Source organism: Mustela erminea, chromosome 10 (genome assembly GCF_009829155.1).
Source record: "Mustela erminea isolate mMusErm1 chromosome 10, mMusErm1.Pri, whole genome shotgun sequence".
Lineage (NCBI taxonomy): Eukaryota > Metazoa > Chordata > Mammalia > Carnivora > Mustelidae > Mustela > Mustela erminea.
Window position 1 is genome coordinate 105,405,631 of NC_045623.1, and position 25,992 is coordinate 105,431,622.

General features: G+C 41.3%; 1 protein-coding gene across 18 annotated transcripts in view; it reads right to left on the minus strand.

Moving 5' to 3' along the window:
• The window catches only part of CAMTA1 (calmodulin binding transcription activator 1), an 821,619-nt gene that overhangs the window by 774,975 nt on the left and 20,652 nt on the right, over positions 1 to 25,992 (minus strand). For 15 of the 18 annotated variants that reach the window (XR_004276406.1, XR_004276405.1, XR_004276410.1 and 12 more), the window contains exons 2-3: positions 18,608 to 18,677; positions 13,401 to 13,519 (exon numbers count right to left, since the gene is read on the minus strand). Coding sequence is in view for 11 of the 18 variants with exons in the window: in XM_032303260.1 (XP_032159151.1) it covers positions 13,401 to 13,519; positions 18,608 to 18,677 (189 nt within the window). In the remaining 7 variants the exon portion in view is untranslated. Of the gene's footprint in view, positions 1 to 3,602; positions 6,829 to 7,643; positions 8,931 to 13,400; positions 13,520 to 18,607; positions 18,678 to 25,992 lie in introns of those variants that run through there. The other 3 variants (XM_032303266.1, XM_032303265.1, XR_004276407.1) reach the window with 3 other exon arrangements.

Genomic DNA, 25,992 nt, shown 5'->3' on the forward strand with positions numbered 1-25,992 from the left:
AGAGCTGGCTCTTGCCTCGCCTAAAATAAAATGTTCTTCCTCGAGATTCTCAAGCAGCTAGCCCCCTTTCATCATTCAGATCTCAGCTCAAAAGTCACTTCCTAAGAAAGCCAAACCACCCAACCAAAGGACTCATACCTCGTACCCTATTTTCTTCTTAGCACTCGCTGAAATTCTTGTCGCCTTGTTTACTTAGGTATTGTCTCTCCCTCTAAACTATAAACTCCACGAGAACAGGAACATGATCCTCAACTGCGCCTGGCACAAATGAGGCCCTCAAACACGCCGCTAAGCATAACTGACAGCACGAGACACAACGGAACACTAACATGCAGTCAATAACACAATGCCATGGGTCACCATCAGAAGAAGCCCTAAGATAGACACAATCTATTCAGAAAAAGATTACAAAACCTCATGCCCAGTAAACCTAGTCTGAGTTAATGAATAAAATGTATAGCCACATCAGCACAGAAAAATGTCTGCAGAGACTTCTATCAAAAAGTCAACTTTTGGGGGCACCTGGGTGGCTCAGTGGGTTAAAGGCTCTGCCTTCGGCTCAGGTCATGACCTCAGGGTCCTGGGACCAAGCCCTGCATCAGGCTTTCTGCTCGGCAGGGAGCCTTCTTCTGCCTCTCTGCCTACTTGTGGTCTCTGTCAAATAAATAAATAAAATCTTAAAAAAAAAAAAATAAGTCAACTTTTGGGGTGCCTGGGTGGCTCAGTGATTAAAGCCTCTGCTTTCGGCTCAGGTCATGATCCCAGGGTCCTGGGATCGAGCCCCACATCAGGCTCTCTGCTTCGCATGGAGCCTACTTCCTCCTCTCTCTCTCTCTCTCTCTCTCTGCCTGCTTGTGATCTCTGTCTGTTGAATAAATAAATAAAGTCTTTTTAAAAAAAGGCAATTTTCTTTCTGATGGTAGACTGTGGGGTGACCTTTCTACATGGGCCGTACTGTGCAAATTAGCTGCGGGGGGGGGGGGGGGGGGGGCGGCAGCGGGAGGGTCCTCCCTCTCCCTGGTTTCATTTCCCATATGGCCACAGTCTTGGCTTCCTGCCTCACCTTCCCTCCCGTGCTGGACAGACTGACTGACTTATCTGCCTGCTAATTTTGACATAAGGACTGAGTGTGCTTGCCTTGACCCTTCTTTCTATGGATTTGGGGACCCATGGGCAAGCAGGGAGCACCCATTCTGCTCTTCTCCACATCACAACTTTTTTAGGGGTAGCTCCCGTGAATCGGTTTGTCACTACTAGTGACTACTACTAGCCCAGGCTGTAGAATCAGAGATAAAGTATTAGCAGCACACTTGAGTAGCAAACCTAAGCAGTGTCTGTTGGTCACTAAACAGCCACTACATGCCAGGTACTGTTTCAAACTCTTCGGATCCAACAGTAAACAGAACAGATGAAGATTCCTGTCCACCTAGACCTCATAGTCCAGCAGGAGCACCCAGATGATACACAAGAAAAATAAGTAAATTAACAGTATAGTAGATGATGTTACATTAGATGACATTACATGCTAATTCTAAAACACATCTCACCATCTTCATTTATGAAATAAAAAATACATAATCACTCCACAGCAGGCTCTCTGAACTGCTGGAGAAATGGTCTATTAAAAATTACTGGAAAATGCATAAATATAAAAATTTTGATTAATAATGATTAAAGCGTCTAACAAAACTGATTCTTAAATGGAACAATTAGAGTTAGGAAGTTGAAATGTTGTTCAACAGTACAAAAATAAAATAAAAACCTAGTATGCAAATTAACAACTGTCTTCTGATGCCGGGAAAGGCGTGTCTGTCACTACGTGGTTTAAAGATAGGAAAAATGGAAAATGACTCTACTCTGACCTCAATTTTATAGATCCTGCTTAATTTCAAGCTATTTTAATGTATCCTTTCTCAGAAATGGGAAGTAAATGCCATTGCCCCTTTCTGTCAAATCTTAACTTTTAAAAACGCAAATATATTGGGGCGCCTGGGTGGCTCAGTCATTAAGTGTCTGCCTTCGGATCAGGTGTGATCCCAGGATCCTGGGATTGAGCTCCACGTGGGGCTCCCTGCTCAGTGGGAAGCCTGCTTCTCCCTCTCCCACTCCCCCTGCTTGTGTTCCCTCTCTCACTATCTCTCTCTCTCTCTCTGTGTGTCAAATAAATAAATAAATAAAATCTTAAAAAAAAAAAGATTTTATTTATTTATCTATCTATCTATTTATCTAGAGAGACATAGCGAGAGAGGGAACAGAAGCAGGGGGAGTGGGAGAGGGAGAAGCAGGCTTCCCGCAGAGCAGGGAGCCCAATGCCGGGCTTGATCCCAGGACCCTGAGATCATGACCTGAGCCAAAGGCAGACGCCCAACGACTGAGCCACCCAGGTGCCCCTATAAAATCTTTTTTTTATAAAAAAAGGTAAATATATTTAAGTGTTTTCTCCCCTTCTCTTCTGAGAAGGCAGCTCTGGCAGCCCTTTCTAAATAAGATCCCAGCTTCCAACATGATAGCATTAGTCTTGGCCAACTTCTCTGAACAGGCCCTGTCTCCCACCCAGAACATGAAGAGGGTGTGGCCTTTCTGACTTTGTCCTTGACCTTCTGTGTTGGGCCTTTCCTCCCTCCCTAAAGTGCTACACACCCTTTCTCTTTAAAAGCCAATTTCTTCAGGCCCAGTTACACACAGAATGTGGTCCCTCAGGGGAAATTCTCAAAAGGCTTTTGGTCACTGAAGACCCACTACTTGCCAAGTACTGTTTCAAGCTCTTCCGACCCATCAGTAAACACAGCAGATGTCTACTCTGCAGATGCTAGGCCTTTTTAAAAAAAAAAAAAAAAAATCACAGAACTAATCAGCAATTATAGAAAAGTCTATTGCCTTCCAATATACTAGTAATGAACAAGTGGAATTTGAATTTTAAAATAAAATCTTAGCATCCCCCAAAAATGAAATAACTAGGCATAAATCTAACAAAATAAGTATATAATCTAATGAGAAAAAATACAAAACTCGATGAATGATATCAAAACATGTAAACAAACAGAGAGATAGTCCATGTTCACAGATAGGGAGACTTAATACTGTCAAGAAGTCAGTTCTCAACTTGATCTATAGATCCAATGTAATCCCAACCTAAATCCCAGCACATTATTTTGTGGATAGCAACAAAATGACTCTGAAGTTTAAACAGAGAGGACAAAGACCCAGAATAGCTGAGTCAATACTAAATGACAAGAACAGAGTCAGAGGAATGACACTACCCAACTTCAAGACTTACTATAAAGCTACAGTAATCAAGACAATGTGGTATCATCAAAAGAGACAAATCAATGGAACAGAACAGAAAGCCCAGAGACGGACCCACATAAATACAGTCAACTCATCTTCGACAAAGGAGGAAAGGCAATACCATGGAGCAAAGACCGTCTTTTCAACAAATGGCGTTGGAACAACTGACCATCCACAGGCAAAAAAAAAGAAAAAATAATCTAGATCTACATCCTTTACAAATCAAATAAAAAATGGACCCAGACCTAAATGTAAAATGCAAAACCATAAAACTTCTGGAAGAAAACACAGGAGGAAACCCACATGGCCTTGGGGGTAGCACTACTGTACTAAAGGTGGGATCCATGAAAGAAATGATTGATAAGCCGGACTTAATAAAAATAAAAAACCTCTGCCCTGTGAAAGACAATGTCAATAGAATGACTGGGAGAAAATACTTGCAAAAGCACATCCCCTAAAGGACTGTTGTCCAAAGTTACAGAAAACTCTTCACACTCAACAATAAGAAAGCAAACAACCTAATTAAATGGGCCAAAGACTTCAAAAGATCAAAGAGAGATCTAGATGGCAGAGGAGTATGTGAAAAGAGGCTCCATTTACCCATCTTCAGGGAAGTTAAAACAACAACAAGATCACTACACAACTATCGAAAGGGGCAATATCCGGAACACCAGCACCACCAAATGCCGGGAGAATGTGGAGCCACAGGGACTGTCACTGTTGCTGGCAGGAACACCACCAGTACAGATACTTTGGAAGACAGTTTGACAGCTTCTTATAAAACTAATCATACTCTTACCATAAAATGCACCAATTCCACTCCTGGGTATTTACTTCAAGGAGATGAAAACCTCTGCCCACCCAAATTCCTGCACACAGATGCTTACACCAGCTTTATTCGTAACTGTCAAAAGTTGGAAGCAACCAAAATATCCTTCAGTAGATGAAAGGAAAACCATGGTCCATCCAGACAATGGAGTGTTAGTCATCACTACAAAGAAATGAGCTACCAAGTCATGAAAAGACATCTATCTTAACAACAAGAGTGACCCATAATGTAAACTAGGGACTCTGGGTGGTGCTGACGTGTCAACGCAGGTTCATCAATTGCAAAAAAGATTCCAGTCTGGTGGAGGGGCACTGGGTGTCGGCGAGACTATGCATGTTTGGGGGCACAGGTTGTACGGCAACCCTGTGTACCTTCCTCTCAGTTTGCTATGAACCTGCAGCTGCTCTAAAAAAAATTAAACCTTAATTAAGAAAAAAAAAAAAAGTCAACAGAACAAGTTAAATGCATGGCCTGGATTCAAGTGCTCCCGCTGCAGCGTCTCTGGAGGCCAACCCCCTCCGTCACATGGTCCCTCTGACTTCAGGCACAAGGGTCTCTACTTTCTAGCCCAGGTCAAGCTACTTTTAGGCTTCCTATTCTCTTGGACATGGAAACTTCTTTTTCTTCCCACAAAATCCTCTGAAATCACAGGAAAATGAACTTAAGGCAAAATGAAGCTTGCCTCAGAATTCCACCCTGGTTCTATCACAGCTGCCCCACAAGGATGGGTGTGCACCCACGCCACAGTGCACGCATGTGCACGTGTGCGTTCACACACACACACCTGTTCAGTCCTGTCCAATTCCCCAGAGCCCTAGCTCCTCCTCCCCTCCTTTCTCCCCAAATGTAAACAACAGGTTCTGTAAGCTTTACATTTATTTCAACTCTAACACCCTTCGTCAGACCAGAGAACACACAAGAATACGAGAAAGCCTCATGAAATCCACACATCCTGCCCATATATTCTCCCTTACAGAGAAAACACTCTCCCAAACACAAATTTATCTTCATCACATCCACCCCAGCCCATCTGTGGTTTCTCAGCCATCTAGAAAGGACGCCTTTGTATGTGTTTTTCTTTTCCATTTTTTTCCAGCTTTCTAAAAGCATTTAAACTGGAAAACTTAGGTTATATTTTAGGAACGTCTCTTAAAATCTCCAAGAGAACTTCATAGTTACCAAGATAACAGAACTTATCATTAGAAACATACGGAAGGTAGGCTTAACAAGACAGGAAGGTGGGCAGACAGGTATGTAGATAAGTAGGCGGCCACGATGGTCACCTTTAGGGTTCTGCTGTTTTCAGCTATTTGGGCCAAATGGAGATGGGAAAGAAAGGGGGAGTGGAGAAGATTCCTCATGCTAGCTTTTCAAAACAAGGTCACAAAAATTAGGATATGCCTCCACATACCCCTACCATCACCCATACTTTAAAGGGGCTCTCTAATATAACAAGACATTAACCAATACTTTAGATATATACCAAAAAACTAACTGCATTCTCTTACTTCTAAGTATATGAGAAGACCCTAGAAAGCTCAAGTGTACCCTACATAGTCAAAGTATATCAAAATATACCTGAACGACAAAAGGGTAGCAAAGCTGAGACTGAAGTCAGGTGACTTAAGAATACGCTTCTAAGGGCCTGAGAGTCTTCATCTAGAGAAGTTTCACGAGGAACCTGTTAAAAATACACATTCTTGGGCCCCACCCCAGACCTATTGGCGCAGAAACTCTGGGGGTGCAGCCCAGCAGTCTGTGTTTTAACAAGCCCCTCCAGGTGATTCGGACACCAGCTCAGCTTGAAAGCCAGTGAGCTAAAAAGAATGCCCCGCTTTCCACACATCTTTCCCTTTTCCAATCTCAGCTGATTTCCCGCAGGGCTCCGCTTCTCCTTATGCAAAGTCATGGCCACAGAGTCTCCCACCATTACCAGAAAGAGCGGGACACTGCATCCCCAAGTCACCCACTAAGGGGAGTTTGCAGGGCACACAGTTTCAGTTTTCAACCGAAAACTCTCCCCAAGCCCTCTTCTTCTCTCAGAAAAACGAGGCCCCAGCTGGATCCTCGCCGGCACTTGAACATTCTAAAAACAATCTCAGGACACAGAGATCTGGACAAAAAGACAATCGACTCTGATTTCAGCTCCAGCTCCACACAGGTATAGAAACTTGGAGGAGATATCAAAGAAGAACCCTGAGTCCCCTAAAAAGAGGCTGGCCGCCCCTTGATGGGGCTGACTCCGCCAAGTCCGGAGAGATGGAGAACCCGAGCTGCTGGGGTGATGAAAATGTTCCAGAATTACATGACAGTGATGGTCGCGAGACTGTACTAACAACCACTGAATCACAGACTTTAAAAATAAAAACAAAGGATGATTAACAGCAAAAAATGAACACACACACAGCCCAGCTGGACCCGAGCCTGCCCTGAATGCCCTGTGCTCCCTAACAGCTCTGAAAGCAACAGTGATTTAGCCTCCAAAACTGGAGGAGGGGGCTTACGACACCTCTCTAAAGACCACTGAGCACAATCACGGCAGACTCAGACTCAGGACATGGGTGGCTTACCTAGCTAGCACTCAGCTGACTGGTGGCAGAGCCAAGACGAGACAGAGCCAGTTCCTGATTGCCAGCTGTGTGCGCCTTCCAAGATCTCAGTGGTCCTTGAGTTCACTATGAAAGTTCTCACTTCACATCTTAATTTATAACCTGAAAAATAAAACCTATAACCAATTTTCTAACACACAGACCCACTGCTCGTCTATGGGCTATTACAACCACCTGGAAACTTGTTTAAAGTTGTTCTCGGACTAATGAGAAAATCCAGAAGTCAACTTCAGACTAAATCATGTATTTGCACCAAGGTCTGACAAGAGACTTACAGAAATGCCTGCTAAGCCAAAATCAGTTTCTAAATAGTTCAATGGGGAGAGGGGTGGGATCACCACAGGGCACAGGACAGTGTCGTGAGCCAAATTCAAAAGACCCTGCCTGAGAACAGTCACTGTTACATTCACGTTACAAGAGACAATTTGGTTTTGGCAAAACATCATCCATCCCACTTATTAATGTTGTTAACATAAATTTTATTAATTTTCTACCCTTTTTTATGTAAAATATATACATTTGAGTCTTATATCTACATAAGAAATCCCAACAGCTCAGAAATATATACTGAGTTTTTTGTATTTTTACATATTTCATTCATTCAACAAATATTTACTGAAAACTGACTCTGGGCCAACTATTCTTCCAAGTGCTCTGTTCTTAAGTAACACAATGTAATAAAAACCACTGGGGGCAAAACTGAGGCAGGTCCAAAGGAATTTTCGTCCAGAATTTCTTTCTGGGGCGCCTGGGTAGCTCAGTGGGTTAAAGCCTCTCTGCCTTCGGCTCAGGTCGTGGTCCCAGGGTCCTGGGATCGAGCCCCACATCGGGCTCTCCGCTCAGCAGGGAGCCTGCTTCCCTTCCCCTCTCTCTCTCCGCCTGCCTCTCTGCCTACTTGTGATCTGTCAAATAAATAAATTTTTTAAAAAAAATTTTTTTCTTTAGTATCTTATTCAAACGTTATGAACCTTACTCTACTCTCTGCAGGTAAGATCTGCTTCTTCTCCAGCTGCTCCTCGGGGCTAAACCCGCTTGTCTTGACCTCTCCTCGCCTGTCTTCCCCCAGAGATGCAGAAGGACATCCGCCCCCAGCATTTCAACACAGCCACTCTCCGTCTGCTACCACCACGGCTAAAATGACACAGGCTCTGATGACAGGTGCATGCTCATTGGGACTTCAGTATCCGTTTACCTAACTTCATACTACTCAGTGAAACAGACCGGTTATAGTTAACCCAACTGCTACAAAATCATCACACTTAGTTTGAAATCTGGTTCCATACACTGTATTCAAAAATCAAATGGCATCCCTCTTAAAACCTGGCTCTCTGTGGTGCTGTTCGTATCTGCACTTTCCTACCTGCGCCTGAACCAGGAGAGCCCCCCCCTGGACTCTGAGAATCACCTGGGACCATTCAACCATTATCAATGGCCAAAGCTACACAAAACAAAGGCCAATCTCAGGGTTAACTAACCTTCTGAGTCATCAAGGCCAAACACCTCACTCACCTTCACAACACTAATACTTTTCGGTTTAGCTTGCGTGGTGGAAATCTGCAGAGTGCTAAATGATTATCCCCCCCAAAATGTGGGTCTGTCTTTCAAAATGAGAACATATAAATGCACTAGAAAAACCAATCATTGAAAAGAATCACAACCCTTGAAACTATGACTCTGTAAGGTATACCAAGGAAAAAACACTTAAGAATCTATGCCTACACACACACACACACACACAATGACTAAAGAAATTTTGAAAAAGGCAGAAGTATTCAGGCATTAAAAAGGCAAAGTCTCTCCCTATAAAAAACATTTCACTTAGGAGTTCTTTCCTTCCGGTTCTTTGGCACGACTTAGACTGTACCAGTGGAGAGATACACGTGCTCTACACAGACAGGTTTACCATTAAAAAAAGATGCATTTAATATGAAAATCTCTGAAGCTATCACCAACTGAAAACTTTTGATGCAACTTTCTTTACGATCAGTACAAACTAGAATTCTCATTTGTTTACTTCCTCCAGAGAAACTTTATATTAGAGGAAAAACAAAGAGCACTAACAGTTCAAAAAAGCCGCACACAGAAGTGACTGGAACACTGAAGCAGAACATTTTCGCTATAAAGGCTTGTCGGTGTGGTTTCAGCTCGGCTTCGGAAGAACGCCGTCTGAAATCCAGATCCAGTGACTGCGGGGGATGCAGTAGCTGTATTTTAAGTCAAACAGCTAATTAATGGCTAAACAAAAGAATTTAGGTCTGGACAACATACATGGAGTACTAATATGTGTAATTATGAATAGTCATTTGTGCAATCAGAAAGTTGCATTAGCATAATTATTTCTGGCTCTGGGCCTTAAAAATATTAACTTAAAATGCAGAAACCTTCTAACAGTTCACCTAATGAAGACGTGAATGCCAGACTGATTATGGAGTAAGAGCTGGTTCTTCAACAATTCTGCTCTGTTTAATACGTTCTTTCTCTCCTGCCCTGGATATAAAAATCAAGCCTAACCCTCAAGTTACACACAGGTTCAAAATTTCTACTTTTAATATTTTTTCATTATCCAGAGCCTACACATTAATATTCATTAAGAACAAAACTACTTCCCTAAGAAATGAGTGTTACCTTTTTTATCCTCTAAGTTGGCTCCACACGGAGCACGGGGCCCAACTCGGGGGCTTGGATCACAGCCCCGAGATCAACACCTGAGCTGGGATCAAGAGTCAGATGTTTAACCGACTGAGCCATCCCAGCACCCTGAAATGAGTACTACCTTTAAAAAATACTTCACGCAGAAACCTAGGTGGCTCAGTTGGTTAAGTGACTGCCTTTGGCTCAGGTCATGATCCCGGAGTCCCAGGATGGAGTCCCGCATCTACCCTGCATCCGGCTCCCTGCTCGGCGGGGAGCCTGCTTCTCCCTCTGACCCTTCCCTTCTCCTGCTCTCTCTCTCTCTCCCTCTCTCTCTCTCATTCTCTCAAATAAATAAATAAAATCTTTTAAAAAGCACACACAATGCAAAACTATATTAAGTTTATGTACAATATAATACTTGAAGATGTAAATAAATAAAGAAGCCAAACAATTCTATACAGCAAAAGGATCAGAAGTCACTAAACAGCTGTGAGATCTTGAGAAAGTCTATTTGAATTGTTCTTTGGGACAGAACTGGAGAGGGAATGGGCTCCGAAACCAAGCTGCATGTTAGACTCCCTAGTCCAGCACTCCTGGACACATAACTGAACATCTCTGTGGCTCAGATCTCATGGCTGATACCGTACGGATAACCACATAGTCTGCCTCACAGGATGAATTCCAGGAGTAAACTTAAGTATTCGCATCAAGGACCCCCGCGCCTCACCCACAGCGCATGCTCAGTCCATGCTGGCTGCCGTCACTACTGCCACCGCCACCATCGCCCCTCCTTTACGCCTGCAAGAACATGGGCTAAGGCTGTGTGCGGCTGAGAAAGCCCTATCCGAAGTGATTGGTTTCTAGACACAACATTTATTTTGCAATTGCAAGTAACATTCAGGAAGTGCAGGAGATTTTATCTATTCCAACGGGTTAAGAAAGGTCCTAGGAGCTTAGCTGGGCCCTAAGACCTCCTTATCTTCTGGTAGCCTTCCTTTTTAGTGACTTTCAGCTTCACCAAACATTTGCTTATGAACCCACGATACTAATCCTATGTTAACTCCTTTTAATCCAAAATTAAATGACAGAATGGATTTGCCAAGCACACTAATGTGGTTAAGAGTTGTGGGTCTTTGATTAAAAGCCAAGAAAACATAACAACCGAACGAATGTTCCTAAGAGTTAGTAAGCAACATACAAGAAATTAAGCTTAGAGAGAAACTGGCCCTAACAAGTATGCTCTCTTGACCAAATGAGTTAACTACTTTCTACCACTGTACCTTCATCAGTACAAGAGTAAAAGAGTAAAAATATGGCCTATCTTGTAACATTATTTTAAGGCTCAGAAGTAATTACACACAGTGCCCAGCCACCAGCACAGACAACAGGGGCTCAATAAATGGCAACATGCGATGGACACAATCTCACTGTCCCTCTCAACAAAGATACAGTAGCACCAAGCCACAGCCCTCCCTCCCAACCAGCGGGAAGCGGCCCTTCCTAATGGCGGTATGACTAAACTCAACTCCGTGAGCAGTTCAACAGACCTCACGGGCAGCTCTGACTAAGCATGACTCTGCCATAAACAGGACCAAAAGCCCCAGTGAGAGACAAGCCGCCTCCAGGTTTAGCGGCAGCATGCAGGACGGCCGGCGGCGGAACAGGGGAGAATGCCAATTCCCAGCTAGACGGAGGGAGGAAGTGCTTTAACAGAAGCACTGGCTGTTTTGTTCCCGTTATCCAAGCCAGTCTAAAAAAATGTTTTTAAAAAGGACCAGTTACCATCACCACGTAACACTCTGCAGAATTAAGGACTCCTAAGACTTCGGCTGTCACTCCAAGAGTCCCCTATTTTTCCTTAAGCCAAAAATAAACAAGAAAGAAAGGCAATGTCCTCTACATTGAAATGAAATATGGGCCAGCCTTTAAATTCAGTTCTCTCCTAAGAGTTTTTGTCAGTGTTGAGCTGACAAATTACTGAGAGAACAACAGGTCCAAGGGAAAAGGGCGTGAGAGCCTTGACCCCTGCCAGCTGAGCCACCCGTCCTGCCTCCAGCCACCCTTGGGAACACACTTTGTTCAGTGGCGTTTCCAGCAGCAGTGGTAACTTGCACAAAACAATCCACATGTCTCAGACCCCCGTTTTATGGTTCGCCAGTCAGAGAGGTGGCCACAGTTTCCTGTCTGGACAAAGACTTTCGCAACACTGTGACCTAAATCAGCAGCTCCAAGGAGCTATGAGGGCTGGGGTCCTAGAAGAAAATACGGAACAACCCCGTATTTTCCTTTTAAGCTCATCCTCCATAAAAATTCTTTATTAGGTGTTTTATAATGTATCTGAACTATGAGTAAAGGGGAACATATCAATAACCAGAGACAAATAAGTGAGAGGTGAAGTCCTGTGCAAGGATCTGAACCATCTACCGACTGGCTTCAGGTCCTACGACTCCAGCTCCAGAAGACCCTAAAGACCACGAATTTTAATTAAGCGCCTGCTGTTTTCAAATATAATTTCAAGTCATAATTAAAAATAAATTGCCAATTTCACATAAAACATAATATTGAAAAAATATATACCAATTACATACTTTGCTTCATTTCTAAATAAACTGGAGCTAACATACAATAGGAAGGCAGCAGAGCCATGTTTCAGGGAATACTAAGAAACACACTGAGTTTTTAAATAATTCATGACCTAGTTATGACCTACTGAATGGCTCCCAAACCATACTATTTTGCTGACAGAGTAATGATCTATGATTAAAACTAATTGTCAGCATATTTACTTTGTTTTCATGTTTAAAATAGTTAATCAATGACTGATTAAAACAACAGGCCTCTAAACTACCTAATGTTTGTCAAGGTAGAAGTATTCTGTCTAAGGGGGAAATAAAATTAATGCAAATAATCCAAATATACATACTTTAAAAAAACTGTAAAATCAGTTGAGACAAGGTATCAAAGCTATGAGGGTCTACTAAGTATTTAAATCTGTAAACTAGGATTAAGTAGACAGACTCTCACCCATATAACCTCTTAAAATTCAAAACAAAAGCACTCTAGGTCAAGAAGTTAGAACAGAATAATCTTTAAAAGGTAAGGATAAGTAAGGAGCACTACTGTCTTCTTGTGTCTTTTAACAAAACTGAGGGCCCAATACAGGGGGCAGGGGGAGGGTATTTAACTTAATTTGGAAGCGAAAGTTCAACCAGCAACACAAACTGACTGAGATCAACGTCAGAAAACCAGTAATCACAGCCGTCTGAACTAAAGGAATAGAATTCCCAGATCGATGGACACATACCCAGTTCTCATCACCACACTAAATGGGTATTACCCTATGTGGAAATATTCAGATTTCAAAATTAAGATGATGACAAGCAATTCACCCTTAATATGAAGACTCCCAGGCTAAGACTTACCAAAAAACAAGAAACATCATCCAAAAAGATACTTTCATTCATTCTACTTTACCAATCTTTTAATCAGATGCCAAATACACAATCTGTCATACAGCCTCCATTCCTAATTTTAAAACTCCTATCATTAAGGTAAATCCATAAACACTCCATGCAAACTCTTTTCATCAGAGAGGACTGACAGCTGTTTTGCTAATAAGAAGCCTGCCCTTCCCAGTTCTACAGAAACTTCATACTGTCAAGACACTGCATGTCTTGTGGAACACTGGGGCTGTCTCTTTATTAATTCATGACAACAGAAAAACTAGTGTTTAGCTGAGATGCAGGCAGAGTTAACCACCAAATGCAAGACGCCAAAATGCAAGAAAACACAGTACAGTAACTCATGCTACCTTAGTAAGTAAGCGTGCACATTTTATATTTTTCAACGCAAGCCAAGCAGATTAGAGGTAGTTCAAGAAACGGAGGTTTCTGTTAAATCCAGATTAATATTTTCTCATTTACAATCCCCTAGTTCAGTATTCTTATTTTAAAACTAGTAAAAGGTAGTATACTATGCCAAATGACCTAACAACTTTGCCCTTAAAATAATTATACCCCTAAAAATAGAAATTTATCTACCTCATTAGTGTTCCAACGGTGCCTCTCTTTGGGTAAACTTGAACATTTCGGCAGACATTCAAGCAGCTTTTTCGGTAAAAAGATTTTTACATGACTACTATTGCTGTTCCCATGATCATCTATAAAGAAGAAAACAATAGATTCAGAGAAAATAATAGAGGAAAATCTCCTTTTAAGTATACTGGCAAGGTCAGAAACGGCAGCTTAAGTCTGGTCACCGTGAGACCAAGACACCATTCCTCTCGGTTAGCAATGCTCATTTACACACTGATCAGATCAGGGGCAACAGGATCTGGTTAAGAGGCTCTAAAATAAGATCGAGCTTTTTTGCTCCATGACAAGCGAGTGGACAGGGAATATCCCAGCAGCTGCCCATAACCAGAACATTACTCTTAAAGGTTCTCCCACCAGGTTTCCATGAAGTACATCCAAATTGCAAAAGGATTTAACCTCACAAAACCCAAAACTCTTCTATCAACCAGTTGAAAAAGTTTTAAGTTTTTTAGGGAAGAGGAATTATAATAAAATATGACTATTTCATTCATAAGCTAATACTACTTCATCCCTAAGAATACAAATGAGACTTATCCTTTCAAAACCAAATTACAAATTTTATAAATATAAGGAATTTACACCTACAGGTAGTTACCTAGGTAAATACAGAGGCTGGTCCTTCTAGTCTAAACCTAAAAACATACCATGTTAATTAACTTGATTTACATATACATATCTATTTAAGTAGTATCTTTCATCAAAATGTAACTCTCCTAAATTAGTGACAGCAAACAAAGTTCATTACTTTCAGACAAGATGGTATGTCTGACTGCCTGATAATCAGTCTCCCGGATACCTTCTAGAAGAGACCATTTCCTTTATGTATTATTTCATTCATTCATTCATTTACAGGTCATTTCTCAGTTCATTCCCATAACAAAGTCCCTTTGCCTTGCTCAAAATTTCTTGCCAGTTTTGGCACACTTAGGTCAAACTTTTGAATTACACAGTCCAATTTTTTTTTTTTTTGTAATGCTAAATGGAAGCCCCAATATCCAAAGAGTGCAATGCATAACCAGGTACTAGGAGCAACAAATTAAAACAATAAAGACTGAATTTGCTCTAGAAAATCATAGTTAAAATAACTTATTATGATATTAAGAGGTATAATAAAAACACTGAACTCCAAATCAAGAATTCAAAATTCTGACCCAGTTCTGCAACTTTCTAATTGTGTGACCTTGGGTAAGTTACTTAATATTCTCGGTTTTCTAAATCAGGGAGAATTAAGTAATCTCCAATTCTCCTCTAGGTATAAATCCCTTTGAAATTTACTGCCATTCAATAAATTTAAATGCCTTACGATTAAAGAACCTTACATAGGCATACAGGAATTAGTTAATAATATTAAAAGTTAAATACAACAATATATCTTTCCAGTCACTTACTATAATTTTGTTTGGCATAGCCTATTTTTTGAACATGTGAAAAACATAAAAGAATAAAAAATTTTCTACAATCACAACAAAATCTTCTCCAAACATTTTTCATCTGATTAACACATCTCTTCTCAAGGGAAAGACCTTAAAAGAAAAATACTGTGCACAGAAATAAAGTCTGAAAAAATTTACTACATAATATGGAAATATTTTAAAGGGAGGAACTTAAGAGAATTGTAGCATACTAAATCTTTTTTTGGTCCATGAACTACACAACCAACTGAATTATAATGCCCAATCTTCTATTTCTAGAGGCAGTATAAAAACTTGAAAAACTTAAAAACTGCTTAAAATTTTAACAGCAAAATAAAATTAAACTTTTTAAAAATCTTGTTATGAAACCAGAAAACAAAGTGTTCAACTAAGAGAATGTTCATAGAAAGTTCTGTATTAATTACCCTCTATAAAACCAATGTGATATTATGTGCTTATGCACGCTCCCTGCACCTCATCCTCCCCAGGGAGGCACCGTGGGCCATAAAACTTTGAAGCACAGAATACCAAAACGCATGAGCCAATACTCCCTTCTCTCTTCCTTTAAAGAGGTTTTATTCCCATTTTTTTTAAATCTCCTATGATGTGTACAATTCTGAAAGTAGAGGTGAAATTCTAAAATCTATACTCGATTCAAACAGTCACCATTTACAGGATGCCTTTTACAAAAACAGTATTACACGGGTGCTCAATCAATGGGCTTACTCTGAACTGTACGGGACCAGTCATATCTCTGAGAAAACTACTATTTAAAGTATAATTTTGAATGATGAACAGAAGATTAAACACTGATGAACAGAAGATTAAACCCCAGCTTCTATTTTTGTTTGTGATTGCAACCTGACGTTAAGTATCTACTCTTGTAAGCCTCCTTGAGGGACCCAGCTGTCCTGTGGCTATAAAACACGCACGTGTGTGTACCCCTACGTGTGTGTACATGCGTGTACATACACCTAGACTTGCGTGCTCCCGCCTGTGTAGAGACACATGTGCACGCGTGCTTGTGTGCGTGCGCACGGATCGCGAGAAAAAGAGACACTCTTCTCCACGGCACAACTAGCTGCCACAAAAAAGGCTTCTGTCTTCCACTCTGATACCAAATTAGGCAGCGGAGAATTGGCCCAAAGGCTTTTTTCAAGAGGAAAAGGAGTGTCTGTGTAAGCACGGTCTCCATCGCGACTCCAAATACAGCACTTCATAGGGATGTGCAGTCATGGCTTCAAAAGGAAGAGGAGTACGACAGGCCAATGGGTTACCCTGAATCAGTTTTTAAACTGTGCTATTTCCAGAATTTTAGGTTCATGCTGAATATAAATTGGATGTTTTTTAGAAATATAACAATGGGTAAATTTTCCCACTATGCATTATGAAGATGGCAATTTTTATACTGGGGAAAGAAGATTAGAAACTCAAACAGGAAGAATCTTAAACTCATATTTTCCAAATTTCATTTTTTCCAGTTACAATGTGATGGAAGAGTAATTCTGCTTTTCATACTGGAAAAGAACTGCTCTGCTCGCTTGGCCATACTGCACAAGCTTGTGTTTTTTAATTAAAAGCTGCTTTTTAATGTTTTTTGAAAAACTATAAATGATACAGTAATTAAACAAATCATTGGGCCAGTTTTTAAAAGTTTGTCTCAGTACTAAGACTATTAACAGTATCTTGAGTTAACAGTGAAAGTAAGGTATATACCAGTTTCAACTGCGTTTAAGCATTTAATCCAAATAGTTAACCTTTGACACTGCAACACGGAATTGTCAACCAAAGACATGAAAACATTTCATTATCATTATCTACCAAAATATGCGTGTATGATATATGACTTTGCAAAATAGTTTTCTAACCTACTTCACAGTAAAAATAACTAGTGAAGCTCCTGAAGCTGACAGATGATGCAGCCGGCTGACAGCTCTGATTCTACAGAATAAACCATCCTTTCCAGACAACCTTTAAATATTCTCCAAACAATAATTTTAGAGGCATCGGACAATTCAACTAAAACTCTCTAAAATATGCAAAAATGCTCTTTCACTTAGTTAATTAGGCAAAAGGTAGAATTCTTATTTTCATGTTTTACTTCAAAAAAATAAAACTCACATTACCAAATCCTTTATCTATATCAAAAAAGATATATAGAACTCTCTCCTTCGAACACCCTTATCGACTCCTGTTAGGGAAATGTTAACTATATTAACTCTAACCTGGAAATGATAATATCCATTTTATTTTGATTCATAATTAATAAAAATTAAACAATTTTGGTTCCATGAATAATTATGAACACTGTTATTCAATCAAGTCAATTATGATTAATCTCTCAACCTCTAGACCAAACTGTTCAAAATAAGTTGGTATAACGGTGTATCCAACTGCTGAATCTTATTGGGAATATATTTGATCAACAACTTGGAATGGTAAAATTAAAAGGAAGCTCTACAATTTTTCTGTTCAGCTCTAATTATTATGTGCTTAGATTTAATTAGTAGGATAGGAACTGATTCAGGAAAACATAAGCACATATTGTTATATTCAAGTCAGCACAGCGTTCACAGCAGCAAATACAGCCGTCACTAACCTAAGACCTTCAAATCACTATGCATCCAAAATAAATATTAATTAAGCAACAATGTGCTTAATTATGTACCAAGCATCAGTATGATAACTCTCTAAAAGAAATTCTCCAAAATGAATTACTCAATTGTAATTATCCAAAAGACTTTTGAAGTTCAAAAAAAACCAAAAAACAATAGTTTGGGTTTTTTTGGTGTTTTGTTTGTTGTTGTTGTTGTTGTTTTTTGATAGAAAACATAACTAGTTTTCACTATTTAACAACCCCTTTCCCTCTTCTTAGAGTGCGTGATCATCAAATCTCACCCTGCCTTTTTTTAGGTGGCCCAGGTTTACCCGCTCTCCCTGTCAACCATACCACCAAATCTCTGGTCTGAGTTTAGGTCAACTTCTAATTCAGGTTCAATAAACTTTATCATTATTTCACTATTTAACAGGAATTTACATTTTCAATTTAAAAATACGCAAGCAGAGGCAGAAAAAGTGGGAGCACAGAAGTTGTGCAATCAATAGCTTCAATTTAGGTTCCGGGGCATCCTCTGGTGCTTCATTCCATTCAATTTCAATTTGAGCTGCATGTGATCAAGGAAATTTATTTTCTACTATTTATTAGGAAGTAAACATTTGCAGGACTCTACATCAGGCATCCAGAAAAGATTTTACATTGCATTCTCTCACTTAATTTTCACAATTATCCATTAGGGCATAATTATCCCCATTTTACAGATGAAGAACCTGAGGTTCAAATTCCCTTGCCCAGGAGCCAAGCGAGTGACTCAAATGGGATTCAAATGTGACCTGTTGCTTTTCCCACAATACCACCCGGCTCCTACTCGAAGTCACGGGAATTAGATACTAGAATTATAGAACTATTGTATTAGTATCTAGCATTTGCAGAGTGCTTTGAATTTCCCATGTGATTAAATGCTTTGCCTTTTTGAACCCTCCCAGAAACTTTACAAAGGGAGTATTATTTTGCTACCCCCAGAAGGATTAAGTAACTCATCTAAGATCACACAGAAAGTTAAAGGCAGAATGCAGGTTCCCTAAGGCCCAGCCACAGGCTAGTTCCACTGCACTATCATGACGGAATTACTCTTACTGCCAAGCCCACCCCTTCCTGTAAGTCAAAAGCTTTTCGAGTCCTACCTTCTAGAGGTGGCACGGTGTTGAGAACACAGTAGGTGCTAGTTCCGCAGAATACACTTTGGGAAACGCTCTAAGGAAACAGAAAATAAAATGTAAAACTAATCTTTGAAAAAGATATATACTGGCTCTTCTGTGATATTCCTACCAAAGGTACAAAACCTGAATCTAATCATGAAGAAACATCAGACAAATCCAAATTAAGGAACATCCCACAAAATGACCAGCCTGTAATCTTCAAGAGTGTCAAGGTCCTGAGAGTCAAAAAGGACTGATAACTCCTCTGTATTAAAGGAGTATGAGGAGACAACAGAGTGTGACCCAGAGTCCAACTGGACCTTTCTCTACAAAGGTCACCGTGGGGTGGGGTCATCTGGCCAGCTGCAGGAGCAGGTGAGGATCAGAGGGTAGACATGCCTCCGTGTTAGTTTCCTGATTTTGATCACTACAGTGGTTACAGAGGAGAATGCCCTCACCTCTGGTTTGCAGGAAATACATAAGCAAGCCTGTGAGGACATGTACCAGCAACTTATGCACACAAGGTTCAGGGGGCAAAGAGCTCTTCCCGCTACACCTGCAATTTTTCTGAAGGCTTCAGAGTGTTTCACAATATAGGTGTATAGAAAAAAGATACGTGCTGGTGAACACATATCATGTGCAGAATTTTTTAATAAGGACCATATGTGCTGTAAATACAGGAAATGTTTGCTAAGAACCAATGCCATATCTAGTCCGTTTCAACAGCATCGCTAACCATTTCCCAACAGTGCGCCCAACCCCCAGCTCATTCCAAAGGACTTAACGGGTGCCAACTAACAGTACGGCAGTGCAGTAAGTCAGGAGGAAGTTGGAAGACCAGGTCTCTGCTCTCAGGCTGCTTCATGTAAATGAAATTAAACTTTTCATGTAAAAATCTACACAACAGTGAATTTTTAAAAAGCAAAACAAATTCTGTGAGTCTTGCCAGTCAATTATTTTGGTCCTAAAAATATCCTTCTTCAGGTGCAGTATTAAAACAATTTTTAGATTATTCATCCTGCATTACAAACCACATACATGCAGACTTAGGAAACCAGGGACAGTTTAGAAGTTCAACCACCACCCTTCGCATTTTATATTTAAAACAGGAAAGGCTCAGTTCTCTCACTAGCAATCCTTGGAAAAGTAAACTGACCCCTCCATATGACCTCATCAGAAAGGGGCAGCACCGGCGCCTCTCCTGCCTCACAGGGTCATGTGGAGGATCGCAGGGCATGATGTGCGCAAACTGCTTGAAATTCAAAACCGCAACACGAATACGAAGTGCCACTGTTTCCGTGCTTAGTAAGAATAATCCTTACCAGTGTTAACATTTCCTAACGACTGAGGGTTCCCTGAATTTTTTGCGCCAAAGAGAGTATGAAATCTTGAAATCTGACTAAACTTGACCTCTACGAATTTTTAATCTTCCTCTCCTTACATCCACGATCAAGCAAGCGCTTCACCAGACTACGTCTTTCTCCTCAATGTGACTTCTAGCTATCAGGATAACCATCAGCTCCCTAATTATTCACTGTTTCTGTAAAATTCTTGTTCAAGGGCTTTTAATGTCTCTTTGTTTGATTTAATCAACAGTGGTACTTACTGACTAGCAACCTGTGGTAACATCTGAGCCTAAGAATTCTCCCTATAAACTAAGGACTAAGTTTAGTCCTTAACCCAGAATTCATGAAGCCTTTGGAAAATCAACATTCATCTCTTCCCGTGACTGTGCGTGTGGAATTACAGGACATTATAAAGAGTGGCTGATGGAAAGCCGACAGCAGTCTGACTTCGAGTAACATCTGTAAGAGCCGCCAGCAACAGCCTTCTAACCACAGAATTCAACATCTCATCTTAATGTCCTTTTGGAATTGAAACTTGAAATTTTATGGTGTTGAAAAGGATGTGTTACATTCAAGGCTTAACATTTTCTGGCTTCCTATTACCCAAGAAAAGACAGTATAAGTTTACCACTTAACAAGACATCCTAACAACGGTCTTAACGTCAAAAGATTTAGAAATGACTAAAATACAGTGGGACACACTAATGAACGGCTTCATAAAAAAGGACTTTTACACTAAACTTTGAAGTTTGACAACAGGTAAATGAGCAGTAAAACATACCAAATAACAAATCAGAAGAATTAAATGCTAAAAAAAGAAAAAGTAACAGAAATAGCACAATCAACCATGACTTCTCTTCAACACTGGCATAATAAAGTCTTAATTTAACCAGAAAAGAAACTCACTCACATAAACTGAGAGTGAAAGCAAGTCATTCTATCCTCAAAAACCCTAGGTTCTCAAGGGAAAAAGGCTAAAACACAAGAAAACTCCCATGAGCAAAGGCTATCTTATATTGAAGACCCACAGGCCAAACTCTGGGACCCCAAAGTCCCTCAGATCGCTTTCCAAAACCTGTTCAACACAAAACCAAGCCAGAGGTGGCTCTGGGTCGGAGGGGCACCCATCTGAGGGTCTGCAGAGTGGAGCCTCTATCCCAGTCCCACTAAATGCTGAGGTCTGAAGCAAACAGCTGGCCTCTCTGCCCCCAGGACAACACTCTAAGTGCAAGTTCAAGGGCAGACAGATCTAGGTCCAAGACCACCCTCAGCTTCACGTCTTCATGCCGCCCTTCCTGGCTGACTCTTGAGGTCAACCGTCCTTCGGGAGCCTTCCAATGACAGGTCACCCTGCTGGTGCCATCTAAGCAGCCCGCAGTTCCCTCTGTGTCACAACTCCTTCTACCTGTCCTAGAGATATTAAAGGGGCACCTACTGTGTGCCAGACACTGTCCCAGGAGCTGGGACCTAGCAGCGAACAAGACAAAGAGCAGGCCCTGCTCTCACGGTGTACCTGCCAGTGGGTGAAGTGAGTGGTTAAGCAGGGTAAATGCTGTGGATATACAATGGGTGATGCATGATGATGAGCAGTCAGGTGGGGAAAACATCTCTGAATGTATACCCATGCGCAGAGTAAAAGGCCTCCTTGACCGAAGCATCAAGAAAGCTGGCTCCTCTCACCAACCAGATGAGCAGCTCCCAGCTCGGCTGCGAGTCAGTCATCCAGGGAGGTTTTCTGAATGCTGATGCCCAGGCTGCAAGCCTGACCAGCTAAGTCAGACTGTGTGGGGCTGGGACCCAGGCATCAGTAGTTTTGAAATGTTTCCAAGTGATCCCCAGATGTATCCAAAGACGGGAACCACTAAAATAAACAGCTGTGTGACTCTGGGCAACTACTTTAACCAGTTTCTTCAAGAGTAAAATGGGACGCTGACCTTCAACAGAGACTCTCCAACTTCTATGTGCATGAGGGTCACCTGAGGACCTTATTAAAAACACAGGTTCTGATTCACAGGTCTGAGTGTGGCCCCGCCTGTGCCTCTAAGAGGCCCTGGGTGATGCCCATGCCATGATGCAGGGCCATACCCTGTGTATCAGGAACTGGAAGTTTTTCTAAAAGATCAAGAATTCACTTAAAAAGATCCTTCCAGTTGTAACATTCCTCCATAATTCCAAGAACTCCTAACAGACTAAAAAAGCACATTTGTCTGTTAACACAAACTATAATACAAAACTATACTAGAAAATTCAAGCAAAATAATTAAAAGAAACTACAGGGATGGTTACTCAATTAACAAAGTGTCCAGCATCTCTAGAAGTGCCCAAGAGGGGAGAAACAGCAGCTCTATTAAATATATTCCCTGCCTTCAAAACGTACTCTACCGAGTTGCCAGCAGACAGTACTAAAAAAGTGTAATGAAGAAACAATACATGATTTATTAAAGGCTAAAAGGAGCAGATGGTAGCAGTACAGAAACTCCGTAACTATCTGTGTACCTAGCACACTCTCTGGAGGTGTGGGCGCCCTTCAGCAGCCCAGGTCAGGGGGTGACACAGAGTTTTGGGATGCTGGAATAAATGAAACAAAATGCTACATAATAAGAAGTGATTAGAGGCTTTTAAACAGAGAAGCTGCATGATGAAAACTGTATTTACAGTTCTTTGAAATAAGGACTCTGAATGTTTAAGTCTCCGTAGAGTCCCTTTAAAGCCAAGTGAGGCCCCATACAGCTCATTAAATCAAAGACAGAGGGAGGCCACACTGAACCGTAAGAACTTGTATCAGTAGAAATGATACACTAAAAAACTTTTGCCAGATATTTTATCCTGACTTCAACTGATTCTTGAAATTCACTGGTCGTTGCATATAACACGACCTATAAACAGTCAAAATTGAAGCAGAGTCCGAAATATTTAGCACTTGACTACACTCACCAGTGTTGACTACATTAGTCAGGAAAGCTATTCAGAGCAAACTGTATCATGGCTCCAATACCATAAATATTTACTTCTTGCCGGTGTGCAGTCCAAAACAGGTGTTCAAGATCAGCAGAGGGCTCCCTTCCAAGTAGCAGCTCTGGGAGCCGGCACCCTCCTCGGGTCACCAGGCTCTTCTGCCTCAGCAGGGGCAGACTGTACACAGGGCACACACCATGCCTGGAGGGTTTTCCAGGCCAGGCCTAAAGTGGCACACTTCTCTGCTCCCGCGCCATTGGCTAACATTTGTCCACAAGGCCACGCCTAATTGCAAGAGAGGCTGGGAAATGTGGTCTGGCTACATGCCCAGGAAGAGGAGATGGATTTCTTGATCAGCTAGCAGCCTCTCGCACAATGCATTTGCGTGGGGGGTTTTTTAATTACAGAAGAAATCACTCCTTTCAGAAATGCCTTCTGTTAACCTACAACTCCACCTTTAATCCCTCAGGCTATTCAGCAGCTAAAACCAATCTACTAGTTTTTCTTGTCTGGTAAGTATTTTTCTAACATACTCAAAATAAGACTATCTCAAAGGCATCCTTAAAGGGATGTCTGGCTTTTGGTCCCGGTATCTCTAGTACTTAATACTTAATGTCTGGCACACAAAGGAAGCTCAAATGATGGTTGAATTCCCAGACGAACGACATTCCCAGAAGCTCATGGAAGAGCGAAAGAGTGGCCCCATGTCTTACCATGGTGATGGTGGGATACAGGACAGCCACCCTCTCTCCCACCCCTAATGCTGCCCGGAACTGCCATCCATCCTCTAGTCCCCTAACAATTAAGCGATAAGCGACTTCAACCCCTTCAGAAAGAACTAAGGGTTAAAAATACTCAACAGTGTTCACAGACACCAAGAGAGCGGATACTGAAACGTTTCTGGCGAGAGCACCAGCCTGCCAAACAAGGAGCACAAGGTCTGGCAAAGGCCCTGCTCTGGAGACAGTCCATAAAATCGGGCTAATGATCTCTGAGACTGTACCCCTAAACACAAGTGACTTTATCCTTTTTAAAGGTTAGCGGGGGGAAAAAAGTAGACAGCGCAAGACAAAAATATTTTGTGCTCACATATTACCTCTTTTCAACAAAATTAAAATATACCATAGGTGCTACTATAATAACCCTTACAACATTCCTGTGGGACAAAGACGAAATTAAAGTATGTACTCAAGTTAAAAGGAAAGCCATCTGATAGGTGGCTGACTCCCTACTACCAGGGCCGGCTCAATAAAAAAGTGAAGCCCTAACCTCTCAGGTAATTGGGGCACAAACCATTTTAGGCTCTCAAATTGAGTTCAACACCTAGAATTGAGTTCAAAAGCAAACAACTAGCTAAAACAGACCACAAAACAGCTGAAGTTCTAAGAAGCTTACCCAGGAACTAATAATACAATATATCAAGCCTGATTTATGACCTGAGAAATCACATTAATTGATTCGCTATTACCAGAGATTCATGTAAAGCGTATTTAAAGTGATTTCAGAATGAAAAAAAAATTATTCTTTCTAGATGTGAATCACAGTATCATTAGAATTTTCATAAATTTAATTTGGCTAGGAAGCCAGTATACTCAATATTCTGAAAATAATCAAAGAGCACTTATTAAATGTCCACAGTTGTACAAACAGATTCTAATAGAACATACTCAGAAAAAACTACATAAAATTTAAAATTACACTGTTTTAGCAGCACTTATCATCACTAGCACTAATGATAATTTTTTTACCTCCTCTAAGACAGAGCACTATAAAATACCAACAAAATCAGCCCAATAAACTAGGCATTTGATATTACGTACGAGAAACATAAAATCCTGTTTTGGCCCCAGCAGGTAGCAGAGCAGACAGGATGCCTATTCTAGAAAAGGAGACAACACAGCATGGTTACAGACACTTGCCAAGGCCACTGGCTACAAAGGAGCAGAGCAGGAACCTGGAGCAGGTCTTCCCACACACTCCTGTGTTGTCTCCTCGAGAACAAAGGCTTTCTCCCTAAGGACCCAGTAAGGCTTCTCCACGAGGAGGCAGTGCAGAAGTTTGGGCAGAGAAAGTACACAAGGCACACTGACAGAAAAGCTAAAGCGAACGCAGACACTGAGGGATGGATACCCCAGCATATCAAGTACCTAAGCCGGGCATTCAGCATCCCAAAGACTACCGAGGAAATGCACTGCAGGACCCCACAGGCCTAGATGTTGATCCAGTGGAAAGATTTTGTACCACACCCCCTTAAGTATTTTTGGTCCATGAACTACAAACCACCCATCACCCATCACCACTTGCTACTGCCCAAAAACTAAAACCTCATCAAAACTAAAGCGGAAGGGCGCCTGGGTGGCTCAGTGGGTTAAGCCCCTGCCTTCGGCTCGGGTCATGATCTCAGGGTCCTGGGATCGAGTCCCGCATCGGGCTCTCTGCTCAGCAGGGAGCCTGCTTCCTCCTCTCTCTCTCTCTGCCTGCCTCTCTGCCTACTTGTGATGTCTCTCTGTCAAATAAATAAATAAAATCTTTAAAAAAAAAAAAAAAAAAACTAAAGGGGAGAACGACACTGTTTCTCATAACAGAACAATGAGGCGTATGCCAAGAAAATGGCAGCCGCACTCCCCCGAATGGAACTCAGCTATGTGGGAACCTCACCTAATCCGCACACAGCCAGAGCTAGGAAGGAAGCCAAGACACACTCTGAGGCCAAAAGAGTTTTTTACAAAGTCCACGCACAAAAGCTCCTATACCTCATTGTGAGGAAAGCTCTCTGATCCGTATTCCTAGCTTGATTACTATTAAACTACTCACAGTTCTAATAAGCTTAATTATCAGGTTGCCAAGCCCTCAGAAGATCAGAAACAACAAATGAGAAGGGGGAAAGGATACCTAGAAATTGACAGATCGTTAGAAGCAAAAGAGTGACAAGGGACAGCAAGGACAGATTTTTCACAAACAATAAAAACTGGATACAAGGGCTTGAAAGGTACAGCAGTTTGGGGTCATTTATCACAAAAGCAAACACTACTCTAAAGGCCCTAAAAATAGCACAGTATTAAATAAAGC